The sequence below is a fragment of the Buceros rhinoceros genome, unplaced genomic scaffold, assembly GCF_000710305.1.
Source record: "Buceros rhinoceros silvestris isolate BGI_N320 unplaced genomic scaffold, ASM71030v1 scaffold25174, whole genome shotgun sequence".
In the NCBI taxonomy this organism is placed as follows: Eukaryota; Metazoa; Chordata; class Aves; order Bucerotiformes; family Bucerotidae; genus Buceros; species Buceros rhinoceros.
Genome location: NW_010410400.1, coordinates 1206 through 18675, shown reverse-complemented (window position 1 = coordinate 18675; position 17470 = coordinate 1206). Strand labels below are relative to the sequence as shown.

At 41.2% G+C, this 17470-nt stretch overlaps 1 protein-coding gene across 1 annotated transcript; it reads right to left on the bottom strand.

Moving 5' to 3' along the window:
* Window positions 1–1777: 1777 nt before the first annotated feature.
* LOC104492999 (transcription factor IIIB 90 kDa subunit-like) lies at window positions 1778–16331 on the bottom strand (the record flags this gene model as incomplete). The annotated part of the gene is made up of 6 exons (XM_010135613.1): window positions 16187–16331; window positions 14487–14580; window positions 4404–4530; window positions 2921–2960; window positions 2739–2831; window positions 1778–2056 (listed from the first exon to the last, which is right to left on the bottom strand). Coding segments are annotated over exons 1-6 (751 nt in total), but the record flags the coding sequence as incomplete, so codon positions are not given.
* Between the last annotated feature and the right edge of the window lie 1139 nt (window positions 16332–17470).

Here is a 17470-nt window from a genome sequence, read left to right as displayed (position 1 = left end):
CAGAGACTGGGAACTGCACCCCAGCATGACTGCCTCACAGTACAGACATAACCAAAGTGAATCCAACTTTACATGAAACTTTCAAATGATTAAAATAAATTAGCAGATTCACTGGGGAAAACAAAAAAAAAAATGTTTGGGGCAGGAGCTACAATCAAAACAAAACCAAAACAGTAATTCGGCACATGAGTTTCACAACACGTTAAGAAAATAAGAACTTGTTCAAACACTCGCAATGATTTCTCAGATGCATTAAAAGGGAAGGAAGAGACCGAAACCCATTTGGTTTTGACATTCAGTTCATTTGGCACATCCTCGACTTTTGAAAGAAAACAAACAGCGAATGCAGACAAGCCACAGCATGAGCAGCCATGTACTCTCCTGCCCACCTGCCTGAAGCCCGACTCCGACGAACGTACCTGGCTATACCAGCTTAGTTTCATCTTCAAACTCCATCCTCAGCCTGTCCATTAAAACGGTCAATAGCAACGCCAGCCGAGAAACGTCCATCACTGGGAACTCATTTTTACAGGTCATTGGCTTGCCAGACAACAACAGCTTCTAGCCATTACTGACCTCTCTTTGACACGAACCACTGACTTCCAGGAGGAAGACGAGCTACAAGCCATACATTTCCTTAATCGTAATTAAAACAAAACGAAACCCACTCAACAGTTTCTATACAATTCCATTCATACAAAATACGACCGTGCAATCATATCGGTACGTTTCTGGAATGGGAACACTAACATAAGAATCTGAATGCATTCGGTTCACCTACTGAGGCAGGGAGTACCTTGTTGTAAGTAGGTGCTGTTGAACAGAAATTAGCATCAGAACAGTTTGGATAACAAAGTGTTCAGCTGCATCAACCCCCAAGTAAGCTGACAAAACAGACTTGGAGAGGTGTGTCTTATGATGGAAAAATTAACTGCAATAAAGAAAAGAATAAAATACCCTTTAGATATGTTCTGTTCTCGGAGTCATTAAGATGCAAAAGGAATTTTTAAAAAAATGCCATCTCCATAAAGCTCAAGCACACCTCAGAAAAAGCAAACAAACATGCCTGGACAACTGGCTGGCTGCAGTACTGTCTGCTTTATTGGCTCTGGCAAAATTGGCTTCCTTGGTTGATCAGTCCTGCTCCCACTGTACCATCCAGAGCTCTGTGTTACAGACAGATGTGGGAGTTTTAAGAAAAATGGAGCAAACCCACCACAACACACACCAAAGTCCATATCAAAGAAGAAAACATACAACCAGTTATTTCCTCTTACAAATATATTAAATATTTGCCATTTGCAAAGATTCGAAATCAGAGAGACAGACTGTATCATGTTTGACTCCAGTAAAATGTCTCCTGAGAAAGTCTGCCTTGATCTGAAATTCTCGAACTTGCGTTTTAATTCCCAGTCATATTTACCGGGATCTGTTTCCTCCAATTTCCTAATTGCGACTGCATGGCTTGAAATATGCCCATCAGCTATCACATGACTGCAAATCTACTCAACTAAAAGATACACATTCTCAGGCTTCAGAAAATAATTAGGCACTACAGATATTTATGCAGCTTCCTGAGAAGCAGATGACAATGACCAACACCAGCAACAAGACCACCGGTCCCATCCAGCCTTGCAGCTCCTGTACCTTGATGTTACAGTGATACATGGAATTGCTAGCACAGTAACCATCAAGATACATGGGAATTACACAGTAATTCCACAACTGGCTGCATGTGTCCAGTTTCCACTCTGAGCTGAGCCGATCATCTACTCACCAGGCTCTTGGTCCTTAGTGGATATGCACTCTTTTATGGACTCTGTTATGCCAAGACTAGCTGCAGTGGGGAGTGGGCCGAGCAAAGATTCCAGCGCAGGTGGTCTTACAAGCGCTTCACTTCCACTTTTGCATTCCCCATCTTCTTTTTTTTTTAGTCTATCCTCCTCATGAAGTTCATTATAAAAGTCCTTGTTTAAGTGATTAGCAGCAGCTTCTAGTTCCTCATCTTCTGCCTCCTCCTCTCCAGGTAAGGCAGGAGTATTATCTTCTATGGAATCTGTAACGGAGAAAAAACCCAACAGATCATTGCATACCATGTTACAGAAACTAAATAAATAGAGGGGCTCTCAGTTAAAGAATAAAAATCTTTAGAGAAAATCTGAAGAAGAAATATTTTAGTACAATGTATGAATCTATGAAGTTTCCAGATGCTCTTCAAATTCATTACCTTGCTATTTGTAAACACAGTCATCATTTAGTAGAGAAGTACTGCACTATCAAAATACAGCAGGTAAAAGAGCTTTGCAAGAGAAGCTGGCTACTTATGGTTATAACTGAACAAGCAAATGAAAAACAGCCGGTCCAACCTGCACAAAGCCCTTTCGTACCGCTGAGTCAACTGGGGGATTCAGAGACAGAAAGACCTAGATACTGGTCCACTGCACTTTCATTGATGAAAAGGAACATTCTCAGGTGCCAGTGCCAAGCTTACTCTGCACCAGGAAAGAAAAACAACTGAAATCATTAATGAACTGTCACTGCCACAAACAATGTAGTTGTTTTGAAGACTGATATATTAACCAACTAACTAGCAGAGAGAACTCCAACACACTTGAGATCTTGTACTGTGCAAGCATATATACGATCACATTTATCACAGGACAGTTCATACACTTAAGACTACCTGCAGGATCTGAACCCGTTATTATCCAAGTAGTCCCAAGACTTTACAGACTTACCATCTTTAGTAAAATTTGCAAATACGCCTTTTGCTTTCGGTCTACTGTTTTCTAACTCAATCTCTATTTCATCTTGATAGCTCGATATTTCTCCTGTGGTGACAAAATAAAAATAAAACTCAGCAATCTTTGATGCGAATTTGAACAAATGAGCGATATGTTACACTAAACACAATTTATACCTTCAAAATCTTCCAGCTTTTTTGATAACGCCTTCTCAAGCTGAAATGAAAATAAACAAAATAAATGTGAAATTACTAAAAGAACCCAGCTTTGTACTGTTATAAAGAGACACAGAATTACGGGGTATTTTAAACGCAGTAAGCAAGTTTCAAATCCCAGATCAAATGACTTTGTAGTTCAGGTAAGACAGTTTCAAAATACTGACCAATTTCAAATGTTCTCTCACCCTTCCCCACAGTTCAAAAGGAACCTTCACTTTGGCAGGCTCTTCTTCAGCAGTCAGACTCTATGACTGTGACTGTTGATGTGAGCAAGCACAAGGACAGCGCTGAAATTGCAGTGCCGAGGCCAGACACAGCACACAGGTGATGGCAGACTGAAGTGCTGACCGACAGCACCTGGCAGGCTCTTGAGAACATCATAAACATGCCAACAGACCTTTAAATGATAGTGTATTTAGAACAGTAAAAACAAGAACCCTGAAAAACTATGATGGTGGTAAAATCTCCTCCTCCAGTGCCAGCTTTAGTCCACGCTTTGTAAAGAAACAAAGCCACACGAGAACGAATCTCTGTGGAAGCAGGTGTACCACATAAAAACCCAGCAGTCTCATTAAAGTAATTAAGTTGTTTTTTTCGTATGTGCTTAAAAAAACAGTTCTATGTAATGGCACTTCTTCTGACCACAGGTATCACCTTCTGATCCAACTACAAAGCTTACATCTTTGCAAGCTTGATTCTTGCTAACCAGAGTGGAAAAGTGTGTACAGCATATGGAAGAGAAGTGCAGACATTAGGAGAGCTACTCAAGACCTCCGTGCCACAAGCTCAGCTTGTCACATGCGAGCCTCCAGTTTTGTAAGGACAAAAACATCTGATGCTTCGGTAAAAGGTCAAAGCACAAGACGGGAAACACCCAGGCAGCAGGAACACAAGCATAAAGAATTAGTGTGCCTAGTGCGACTGCATCAGCTTGAAAATGGGGGAGCATCTGGGCAGAGTGTCCTGAGCCCTCATCTACGATATGGCAGTTGTGGGGTGAGCACCAAACATGGGTCACCTGCAAAACAGGGAAGCTCAGCTGCTGCTCATTCACTCAGCCACCGAGACATCCTGATCTGCACTACTGAGAGCGGCGACTCTGTACAACCCACAGCGGCTGGCTAGGATGCTGGACATACTTCGATCCCTCATTAGGCAATGTTTAAAGGTACAGATCTGAAAGAGCACATCTCTCTGGAGGAGTGAGCAAAAATGACAGAGGAGAAAAACTTCTACATATTTTTTTAAAACTCAGAAGCGATCCCTTTGCCAGTAAAAAAAAAAAAATCCTTTAGTTAATAGTTATCACTAATGATCACCCTTCTCTTAAGAACCTCAAAATAAACGTAACTAAACCTTACCAAAGGCTGGTTAGTTAGGATTTAGTACTAACTGATTCAAAAAGAAATATACAGTGAGAGAAGAGAAATACAGAGTTCACCTGCTGTATCTTCAATTTTTTTTGTCCAGCTGTAAACGAAGGAGGATCACATTCTTCTTCCAAGTCAATCTTCATAAACTCATCTATGGTTAGCTGACTTGTTGGTGTATCTTCAAACTCTGTCAACCTACCAAAGCATGCAGCACATTACCATAACATCTTTATGAACTCCTCTAAAAGTAACAAAATTCATCAGACTGCTCAGCTACAGAATAAACATGTCACCCTTAGAAACTGGCTCAAATACAGACTACATTAAAGCTCAAATGATACTAATTGTTTCATCTGCTGCAAAGAAAGTATCTTTTCATATCACAAATTAGCTTTTGATTTATTAGAGTATGTAACACACACACTCTTTTTGATGAACAAAGACTGAACAGAAAATACCGCAGCTCCTACAGTCAATTAAGTAGAGACTGACAAAATTATGATGAGAAACACAGCTCGTTCCTCCCACCCATCTCATTGCTTTTTGTAATCAACAGGAACAAAAAAACAGATTCCCAAACTAAAATATCTGCCATCATAGTTTAGGACTACACTCAAGAACATTCCTGGTATGTTAGCATGATTAATTTACACAAAGCAAATGTTAAAGTAACATTTCTTCAGCAGACTAGAAGCGGAACAAGAAGTAATCTTCCCAGGACACACAGGAGCAGCAGTAAAATAAAGGGATGGTCTGCACACTGCACAGATGGAACAGATGACTGCAGGTAATTTTACAATAATATACTTTGTTTAATGGTCGCATTTTAGAGGCTCCTACCTATGTGAGAGCTAGGACTAGCTCCATGGGGAATTTCCATGAAAGCAGCCGAATCTTTCAAAGGAACGAATGTTAAATGAGACCACGTTGTCAGAACTTCAACCACAAATTTCAGCATTTTATACAGGTGGTTGAGAATGAGCGCATCCGTTTTGCAGATGGAGAAAGTGAGACAAAAGGTTAAATACAAAGCCAGGTCAGGAAATGTCTGGCAGAATGCTCTTCTGACAGCAAGTGCCCTTTTAATAGTATCAACATTTTCCATGGGAAAACAGCAATGATGGGTCTGCAGCTGCTTCACTGGAATATTCCCATCTTCCAGAGGAAGCAAAGCTGACAACAGCTTCCATCTGCAAAAGGAAACTAAAAATGGTGATTCAGTACTCCCAGCACAGGACCTTTCAGCATTTCTCCCCCCTCTAACCGCAGTCGTGGTTTTCTCCTCTACCTCTGACAGCAACAAAACTCCTTCCCAAGAAGGAATTTTCTCTAGGACAGAAATTCAGTGAACAACCAATTCCAGGGTCGAAGTCAAGAGCACAGGAGTATACTCTCCCCCTATATCCTTATCAGTATCTGTATTTCTTTTTTTATAAACTGGGGAACAAGACAAGGCACCCTACATAAAGGGACATGTGCATGCCGTAACTTCAGGACACCTTGCCTGGAGGCACCCTGCTCCCAGAGCAGCGACCCCAGGCCACGTGGCATCTCATACTGTGAAATGTGCAGGGAAAGCCAGGCACCTCTAGGCAAAACCAACAACAAGCAGCACGGTGAGCCCAGGCACAGCTATGCCGGCCAGAATTAGTGCTACTGAGGAGAAGAAAGCCTCCAAAACCTAGTTGCACTTTTGGAGTGCAGGCATCTCCACAAACCCCAAATTAACCATGTATCTGAGAGTAACTGACAGCCCAAAACTCTCCCTCAGAGTACCAGGGACCAGCTCCCTCCTCCTCTCCTTCAGATCAAATTGGAAAGGAGAGGAGGATCTGTGGGCAGCAGCAGCACCCAGCTTTTAATTAACAGACTAGAAATCTTTCTCAGTAACAGGCTTCCAGCATGCATTACCCACCTTCCAGGAGGGACCCTCATCTATCAGGCTAGAGGAAAAACCGGGCTAGGGCATTGTTATTATTATTTTAATTCAGGATTCATTTAATGCCAAATCCATGCATCACTTCAGGAGCATGTATCTTCCCTGACACCATCATTAAACTGCAGCCATCCATCTCTGCATGTATGAATCATGCACTCACAGGTAGTCTCACTTCAGCAAGACTTCTCCCAATCAGCCTCGCCTCGTTAAAATGTTATTCTCCTCCCACTGTAAAAAGCCAACATATACTTTGGCAAAGACACCCGGTTTGTTTACCCCACGCTTGCTCCGAGTTTGAAATGAGCAGCCAGACCCACAGCCCAGCCAAAACAGCAACACCTCCAGGCACGTGGAGCAACACAGAGAACTCCAGCGGCAAAACCAGTCTCTCATGAAGTAAGGTTGGGGATGAGACGACCACGCTTGGGTTTCAGCACCTAATCCCGTGCACGTCTTCCTGCAAACACCTGTGGCTCTGTCTGTCCTTCTCCTTGTCCACTGTGTCGAGTGACACCCGTCACGTACCCTGCCCAGGGGCGAGCCAACATGCCAGCAGCTGGCACAAGTTTCGGCTCAAGCACCAGCTTCAGGCCCGAGCTAAAACAGCATCACCTAAGTGCATGTGCACTAAGACACGGAAGAGCTACATTGTGTTTGCTGGTGGTGCTACCAAGGGGCGCAAACCCACGGCACAGCACAGTTCAACCCTCAGACCTGGCCACCAGCATCTGGTCCCACGTCCCACACCTCTTCCTCAGTCCTGATCCAAGCCAAATGGGGCGAGGGCTGACCAACAGGCAGTGAGGGCTGCCAGCATGACAGTCTAAGCACAGGCCAGCAGCAAGCCCAAATTTAGAGCAGCATATTATTCCTTCACTTTTGGCCAGTCTTTACCACAAGGCTCTAACCTTCCTCCTGAAATGAAAAGCTGTCTCTGATGGGCAGGATCACAGCTCGAGCGTAATCTCTGTGGGAGAGCGAGCTGTTCACTCAACATTTTCTCCTTTAACTTGATACAAATAACTGCCTGCATTTGCCAACCACTTGCCTGCCTCAACATTTTACATTGGCTGATATCCTGTCTACATATTTTTTAAACATTTCTTTAATTTTATCCAGTGTTTGGACACACGCCACCAAGGCAACAAACTGATGCACACAGCAGTCTACACCGCATCAAACAAGGTAACATCAGTTTGGCAGCTAAGGAAAACTGGCACAACCTTAATTATAAGCACAATAATTTCAGGGGCGAGGGAGTGCCCTCACGAAAAAAAAATACCTGTGGGCTATTCTTGAAGTCCCACATAAAAATTATATCCAAGTTCATTTTGCACTTTTGTTAATCTAAAAAAATCTAGTAAGAGTTGCCACTTCAAGTTATGCACAGAAGGAGTAAAATAAACAGATATACAAATTAAGATATTATTTCCTTGGCACAAATTCAATAGGGCTCTAAAAATTGAAATTTGGCAGACATGTATTTTCTATTTATGGTCGAAGCAGAGGCAACCACTACAGTTCAGGCTAAGATTCAACTTCCAGTATAAACCCTCCTCTTACAGTTTCTCACAGCAAACTCTTTCACGCAAATTCCTTTGGGAGAAATGTTTTCCCAGAGCTTGGTGTCATCTGCCCCTAACCCCAACCCTCTTTTTCTAAGAAAAATTTCCACAGCTTTTGTTTCATCTGTTTGCACACAAAACCACACCTCGTCTTCTGATAAAGCACTTTTGTGCACAAACAGCAAACCAATTCTGTTCACACTTAATTTAGCTCCCAATAAGGAAAAATGGGTCAGTCATTTTGAAGTTAGGAGCGTTTTTTTTTTTTTTTTTTTTTTTTTTTTTTTTTGATGTTAAAAAAATACTTTCTTGCTACAGCAATTTTGAGTTTCAGCCAGTTTCTTTGGGGGTTTTTTTTTTTTTTTTTTTTTTACTTCGTTTTGTTTCAGAGATACTGTCTAGAGGAGATTTACGAGTCCGGTCTACAGCCAAGGAAATAAAAAGACTGTGTGCAGCTAGCTTCTCGGTTTTAATGTTTAATTGAAATTCTGCACCAGCGGAGTGCCACAAAGCACGTAAAAGAACAAGGTCTTCTGGAGTCCAACTCACAACTGCTTCAGGAGTCCAAGTTCAAAGTCCAAGACTTCTAAGGAGAGGCCACTTAGGAAAAGCCACACTGTTCTCCTGTGTATACACAAACAGCACCTAGCTCTGGAAAGCCGGCAGCATAAAGCAGAGGTATCTTATGCCGGACCTCTGTACAGAAGGGCAAACAAATTATAGCTTCAGAGACAATTGGTTTTTCTTAAAGAGTGAACATGAAATTCAGTCTGAGCAGTCAGGTTACCTGGTGTGAGAGGTCTTTTTGAAGTACTTAAAATATTTTATTAATGGATTTAAAAATACTAAGCTGAATATTGGCATATTGTTAGCAGAAATACATTAAAAAACCCTTTTATCGCAAGATAAGCTGGTGGCGATAATTCAATTCCCCTGATTTTTCCCAAATTGACAATATAATTAAAACCCTAAGTAATAACTTACATGATATCTACATAATCTTAACTGTCATATCAATTACAAATATTCTAAGAATAGATCAGCTGATTTGACAATTCCAACATTTGCAAACTCTAGAAAAGTAAAGGATTTACTTTTGTACCTCAGTGAAGTAACAAAATATGGCAGTATATCCCCACCAGTTTCACTTAATGTTCATAGGTGCTGCCTACCATTCTAAACCCCTGCACTCACAGAAATTCAGAATTTGGCTCGATGTGGCAAACCATCACTATTTTTTATACTACAAATTTAACAGTCTATTGCATCATCCTTGTCTCCCCAATTTTTTCCAAGCCATACTATGTTTATGCATGAACTATTTCTGCAACTATGTAAACACACACCCTAAAAGTGATGCTTAAAGCAGAGTATGTATCAGAAATGGTTATTAAATGCTTCCTACATGACATAATAAAAAGGTTTCCAGAATCCACCAGTATTGAAATAGCCAGTGTAATCTCCTTACATGTCATCATTGTACATATATATACTTTCACATGTCCTTGCAGCAATATAAAAAAGGTATTTTTAAAGCCTGTATAAATGAGTCTCTCATTACCAAAGGGAAGGACAAAATCAGAGATGATCCAGTTACTGTGGTTTCACAATTCTCAACTTATCACCTGAGCTGTGCTAAATCAGCCTGTCTGTCTTCCTGGCCCAATGGAACTGTAAAGAGCAATATTTTCACTTAAAACAACTTCCATGGTGAACTACATTAATACATTTCACCTCTTTTTACAGTGGACTAAGAGCATTCACACACAGCCACTTCCTGCAAATTAACTGGTGACTGATAATTTACGGTGCTCATTTGCTAGCAACTCTCTGTCTTTTTTCTAAGTATTAAAGACTGGGTACCTTGGAAGATTTACGGTACAAAATAAAAGCACTCTTTAGAATTAGTTGCTTTTACTCGCTCACACTGAAACAGAGATTTAAAATTATCACAAATTTGTTAGCATAAATTTTAAAGCCCTGATTCTGCAACCGCTTACACGTGCTGTTAACTCAGGCTAACGCTTGTGCACACCGTCAGCCCACCAACAGTCCAGTCCCACCAACAGATCGCCCTGGCCAGCCCAGAAGCCCGCCAGTCCAAAGCACCTGGAATTTTGTAGCTTCGCATTTTATTTTTTCCCCTGATTCTAGTGTTCACACCACGCTAGTGCAACAAAATGCTTTACCATTCCTTAAAATTTTCTTTCAGTAGCATGGTCTGTCAAAAACACTCTGTGATCTTCTGGAATGGAAAAATAGCGCGCTGCTTAATTTCTGAACAGCTGCTCAGATGAGGAAAGTCAAACACAGAGGAAACTGTTTACAAGATCTAAGCCAGAGTTAGTGCTAAAAACTTAATAATTGTTTCAAAAGTAACAGACACCAAATAATTTTGAAATGACATTTGTTAAATAAGTACAAAGTACTACAATAAATTAGGAATATAATTAACGTATTAGCTTACTAACTGTTGAGAAGCTGGATTTGCAAAAAGGAACATTGCCTGTGAAATTAGACTCCTCAAAATAAAACCTTTTCTCATTCAAACAGACAATCCAGCTTACAAAGGTATGCAATACCAACCCGCATGGGTCACGCTGTGTTTTACTCACCGTACTAGTAAGATTTCTGCTAATCATCTATAAGCCACTTGAACTTATTTAACTGGAGATATAAAATATTTCCAGTTCACTTTCTCATCACAATGGTGGCCAGGGAAGGAGCTCCACGGCTGCTGAGCTGAGGCCAGAGCGGACACCACCACAAGCTCCCTTGCATGAAGTACCTTTCCCAGTTTTCTGAAAGCTTCTCTCCTTACCACGCTTCAACCAAGAGCACTCACACAACTCTGACATCCTGAGCATCCTCCAGCCCTCTCCATGCTCAAATACCTCAGGTAACCAGCTCTCACTCTACTCATCAGATAACTTCCACAGGATTTTAGCACGGCTTTGCTTGGATCACAGCCCAACACAGACCTCCTCACACCTTCCCCATCAGTCCTGGCCTTCATACCGGCTTTGGCATTTTGGAAAATGTAACCTCAGAGCCACCTCGCAGTGATACACGTCCCTGTTACCTTCTCTTTCCATTCTGACTCTGGACTCACATATCGACTTGCTCCTCACTTTGCCTGCTCTGACAAACATCTGCCCAGCTTGAGACTGCCCTGGGAGCTCGGACATGAAGTCTGCATGAGCGGTATACGGCAGAAATTAAAATAAGGGAAGCTACGGGCAATATAATTATCTCTACGCGTGAATCTTTAATTTTCCCAGAAAATTACCAATGCAGTCATTGAAAGAGCTGTAGCTGGGTCCCCAGGATATGAGCAAGGGACCCCATTTATGAAAGTTCCTGCAGCATCTCCAACTCGTGAATGGGGTTCCCTCACAACAAGATTTGTCTTCCTTCCCCAAAATGCTAATCTATTTTGAAAAAAAACATTCACCTCAAAAATGAGCCCATTAAACCCATTCTGGCCTTTCATTCCAATTTCTTCTAAATGAAGTTTTACTGCTTCTGAAGTACACAAATAGTTTTTTTAACAGATTGTACTTCATGGAACTGAGAAGAAATATTTTTTATGTAAAAAGCAACTCAATTTAAAGATAAAGAGAGTAAGCCAAAGAAGTAAAATGCAAGCGTTAACGAAGATAAGCTGATTTTTTTTATTTCTATTGAAGAAGCGCCTATGACCTTCAAAACAGGCATAAGGGCCAGACAGTATTAGATTAATGCACAATAGACAAATATCACAAAAATTATTCTCAGTGCAGATAAGACAGAATTTAGCACGCAGACAAAGTATACAGTAGGTGAAGAAACTCTGATGAAGGGGCAGAGCATGTAAAGGTTAAAAAGGCAGTAGCAAAGACAGGTGCATTGAACACAGGCACAAATGTGAGGATTAAACTAAATAAAAGGATTGGGTTTATTAAAAGTTAATTTCTGTTATCTCCGCACATGGTTACACAGAAAATAACAAGTTGACTAATTAGTTAATATTTGTACAGCACTTTGAATATATAAAGTGATATATAAGTTAATATAATTTCAATTAGACTGCAAATGAGATAGAATTATCAATGCATTTATTAATACTTAATATATTCACGTTCAACAACAGCAGCAAGCTTTACATTTTAATTGTGTGCTTCAAAACATAAAGCTAGAAGGCCTTCTGAAGCAACAGTATACAAAGCTTTCTTACCAAGATCCTACCAAAGCCCTATACATATTATAAATAAACAGACACTGGTTTTTAACCAAACAGACAGCTAAATTAAGAACTCTGGATCTGAGGATGAGTGACAGGGTCCATAGGCCATGTTGCTTTTTCCTTCCAAAACAAATTCCCTTTGTGATCAGCTTGTTCACTTCCATGACCTGAAGGTACATCACATTTTTGTGAATCTCCTCCTAAGAGTCACTCCTCCAGCACACAGCAGTGGAAGAGGTGATAGACTACATGCACCCAGGGCTTGGTGCTCTCCAGTTGATGGACAACAGGGTGAACTAATCCCATTTTCCACAGCCACATCAGCTACACTGCACAGATCAGAAATGGTGCCCTTCTTAGGGAAGGGCTGCCACTCCTTGCTGGGGCTCTCCCCAAAACAGGAAGCCAAGCAGGGCTTTCTTAAAAAGCATCACTCCCACATTCTCAGTCAAGGCACTGATCAACGCAGCCAGTGCCCCCCAGGCAGCTGGGCTGCCTCTGCAGGGCAGGGGGAGAAGACACCTCTTGTCAGTGCCAGCCCCTTCCCTTGCAGATTTCTGCCATGAAGTCTGTGAGCACTGAAAGAAAATCCAGCTTGCACTGGTCTGTGCTTCCCCAGGAGCCATGTAGCCAGCTGGGAGCTAAATCAAACCACACAGCAGAACCTGCAGTTGGGCATTTCAGCAGTATCTGGACTCCTGTTTGGTTTCACTTCCAAAGCCATCACGGCAAAACCTTCAGCAGTGAGCACAGCACCCAACGCCGTCCATTAATCAGCATCCACCCAGCTACACTCAACACCTTCACAATACGCAAAGCAGCAGTAGCTCTTCACAAACTGCAGTAACTATAGCAATAATTAAAAGGAAATAAAACTGTACATCAACCTGAGAACCAAAGAAGTTTTTAAGAACACTAAACAAATTCTTATTAATTTAGACAACTTCTACTTGATGGCATTTTGAGAGGAATTCTTGAAAGAAAAGGAAAAAAACTGGAGTGCAGAAGGAGTTATTCAAAGGGGTTTTTTTATTTGGCTTCGTTAAATACTATATAACATGCTCTTATTTGAAAAACATCAATCAAATTTATAGATTCGTGATAAATACAGTTGTAATTATAGCTGCCTGAAAATAATTCAGCTGTCACGTTTACCCTGTCAAAGTAAATAACGCTGTCATTTCAGTTGATGTATGTGACTTGAGTAAACATTTCAAAGCATGAATTTTGAAGTAAGATTTCTTCGCTTGAAACAATCACCCAAATTAATTTTCCTTCCAACTCTAATTTATTATGCTTATTTTCTTAGTAAGAACAAACTCTTTAACTATTTAACCAAAGCATCTTGAAGAAGACTGTGGGTGCCTAAACCATTAATCATATACTAAATGCACACTAAAACACATGACCTGTTGAGCAGAGAAAAAAAAAAATGGCCTTTGTACTGCTCTGTCCTTACAGCTGTACTACCTTGAATCACTTTCAATTTAGCCCTATCCCAGCCATGCCCTGCAGGGAAATAGCATCATTCCTGTCCACAAATGAAGATCCGAGGCAAAAACATTTTTCACAATTAAGAAGTGAATATTATTAACAAGTATTAGACTCAGATGGGTGTGCTTAAGATGGTCTCAGTAAGGTGGGGAGAAAGAGAGACACCAGGGGAGCTTTCTAAAGGCAGACCTCGGTGGAACAAACTTCAGAATATATATTGGCGGCACAAAAGAAAGTATTTCACAGTTAGGTCATTTTTTTACTGAATCTATGGGGAAAGAAAATGTTACGACTCTTCAAAACTAAAATGAGGGAAACTGAGTCACTGCTTACTTCATCAAAATATGGAAACTATTACCAGATCTTAAAAAAACCAACCCAATATGCTAAAGGTATTTGGGAAATCCCCACCTTCAGGCTCACATTCTGCTGTTAATTCCACTTCGGATCCCTTCCGTTAACTTACCATCAGACTCACTGCACTTTCTATTTATTAGCAGTGTGACACTATCAAAAAATGAACATTTCAGAAACATATTTTGAGAAGTTCTGTTCAATAACAGCTAGAGGACATTTCAGCACTGTATTTTGGATCAATGAAAAAAAAATCCCACCGTACACCCTCAGCTTTGAGAATCAATCAGTTATTTCTTCTGAGGACATGACAACACGTTAACATTTCTGACACAACGGTTTTTTGCCTTCAACTCTTCTCCTGTTAAACGGGCACAGTGCTCTTTACCATCTTTGCTAAGTCTTACCTAAGAGGCAGGTGCTAGTACTCAAAAATGACCAGATAAAACACGGTGTACTTATTTTATTCTTGGCACTTTTGAAAAGGGAAAGAACCTGGTTTTCTCAGATACACATTCGTCTTAGTCTACACCACCTTTCAGTACTGTAAACGGAAGATAAAAGCTGTACTGACCTTTTCCTTAATGTAGACTCACAAACCTTGACCACTCTGATGACCTCTTTAACAGTACGTCGGAAATCGTGCATTCTTGCTGCCACTAGCAGAGCTAGAGAATAAGCAGGGAAAGTCAATGTCAAAAAGAGGAAAATTTCCTGAAGAAAAGGAGAAAATAGCGAGATAACTATACCTTCTCTTTGCCCCTGCCTTCAGCCAGACCTGTGAACGCTTACACTCAGCTGCGTCCCTGAACACAGGTGATTGACTTGGCCTTATAAACTTTGCTTCCTACCCAAGCTGATTGCAAACTGCACCCTAAAAAAATCTGTGATTTAACATTTGGTAACCATGGTCAGCAGCTTAAAATACAGACAAGTACATCTCACTGATTGTGTATTTTGGAAGTTCTCATCTTTTTAGCAGCATTTACTATTCCTGAATAAAGATCTCCAGCAAAACAATTAATCTGCTTATTGTATTATCCTCATTGCTGTCACCCCTTCCACTGTCTTGCTAGTGCTCAAGAGCTCTCCTGCAAGACCCTCTCTACAACTAGAACACTAGCACTCGCAGCGTTTACATCTGTGTGTGGATTCGGAGCACCAGCTCCATTTTGAAGCATCATGCCCTCTCACCATGCAGCAGCTCAGTACACAGAACAGTTTTAAACGTGCAAAAGTGCTTCCTTTAGAGGAAACTAAACCAAAGCTCTGCTTCAGGTGTGTGTTTAAAGAGCTCCAGTTCCTACTGGGAACATCAGGGGCTTCAAAAAGTGCTTCAAAAAATGTGTGGCACAGATATTTAGGTGGGGGAGCCAGACTAAACCCAGTCCACAGGACACCATGTGAACTGCATACTGCATGGATGGATGTAGGGGGCTCAGCACCACCTGCTTCGATCTATCGATCCACGTCTGTTGAATCGAATTACTTGCTCATGAGGATACGGTCTATGTAGTGAATCAAAGACCAGGCTGGTCTCCCATAGAGTCTATACTCAAATTTTTAGCAGTATGAAATAAGCAAGTACTATTAACAAAAGGAGACCAGAAATTTCAAGAAGACTGCATAGCCCTGGGCTCCCGAAGGTCTCAGCGCTCTTTCTCATTCCAGCACACGCATCTAAGATCTTTCAAATAAAACAAGGTGCATATGTGAACTCTGTGACTATCTACATTCTTCATTACTCTGACCTCACTGGCTGGTACTGACTACCTTTTAACCCAGCCCTCCCAAACCAGTAAGTTTTTTGTAAGCATCGTGACAGCGATAGATCTTGCAAAAAGATGAAGAAAGAGAGGAAAATCATTTCACAGAACAGGTCAGAGAGGGCATTTCTTGCATAAGGCTCTGTGTAAAAGCACAAATCAAAGTGCTTGCACTAATGGTGTCACTTCAGCTGACAAAAAACCCTTTTAGCAGGTAGAACTTGTAGAGATTGTGGGCGAGAAGAGCAGCAGAAAAGAGGTTAGAAAATCCAAAACGTTAAGATATAAAGGATCTGAGCAAGTAATGAAGGAGCAAAGGCACGAGTGAAGTTTATGAGTTTCAGAAACTATTTCAGTGAAGACCTATATAATCTGTAGGTGCCTGCCAGCAGAACACAGGAAGAACATGGCACCATGGAATGGAGGAAATGAGGAAGTCCTCATCTGTTTCCAACTCCCAGACTCTCCCGTCCAAGCGATACAGCAATACAGCCCGTGTCTGACATACCTGCTCCGCAGAGCCCCGAGGGCCGGCGGCCAGTGTGCATCCAGTCCCGCTTCATTCTCTGCAACAGCCTGAGAGCCGTCATGGACACCTCGTGGTTCTTATCCCCAAACTCAAGCATGTGTGCAAAACGAGGAATATATAAACAAGGATCTGCAACAGAAAGCAACACAATTACTTCTAATCTTAACCTTCGACTGAGGAAACGCAGTACGTGAGCAGCAGAACTGCGGGGCTGTTGTGGTTGGCTCGCTTGACATCTCAGCTTAACGCCAAGGATGGTGCTGCTGGGCCAGATCCTCTGATCACTACACTTTAGAAGCACCTTTTTACTTAAGCTAAAACAAAATCCCTTCCTGCTTTATAGGCAAGAGACCTTTAAAGCACTGCAGTAAGTTCTTCTTACAGGCTTTTCAGGGTGCAAGGCTGCACATGCTGGCTGCAACACATGAGCAGTGTTACTGGTACCAGTGAAATCACACACAAAGCATTTGCAAAAGCTTTTGCAGAATGAGGACATGACTTAGACCCAAAACTTTTAATATCTCCTGCAACCTAACAAATAAGGTAACTTGCACTTCTCATTTCACACCTAACTACAAACTAAGCTTAAAATTTGTTTGCTTAAAATCCCATGTCCCTAACAAAAATCTGCTCATTCCAAGTTAATTCCAGCTCCTTCTCGGACTCACATTCCAACAACACAAAACACCGTTTATTATAGATACTAAGGCGTAGCCTCCATCAGCATGAATTGCTGGAACCCAATTAACGTCAACAGTGCTATGACAATTTACATCAGCCACAGATCTGCCTCCAGATGTATAAATTTATTTCAAGTATTGGTGTTATCAGCTTCAAACCAACCGAAATACGTCAGTACAGATTGTGCTTTGCCTAAACCAATTTATAATTTATCAAACAATCTTGTAAAAGCCACACTTAACACATGTTTACTCTTATTTGAGGTATCAATTTCTCATTTCCTGCCAGCCTTTTATCACTGGACCGAAAATCCATGATGTACGGTAAATTGTTAACTATTAGTCTGAACTCAATTTCCTTAGCTGATCCCCTATGTGAGCACTTAAACTGATAAAGATGAAAATTCAGCTCGAAACACTGGAACAATCATACGGATCTACGATTAATCAAAGCAGTTTCATTTAGCACCAAGTCCTAACAATGATGCCCTGTTGCTATCCATAATTACCAAGATGGCACCGTAGGTGATTACGCCTGTCAGCCCTGCAGAAGCATTTAAATGAAAGCATTTATCAAGCAAAA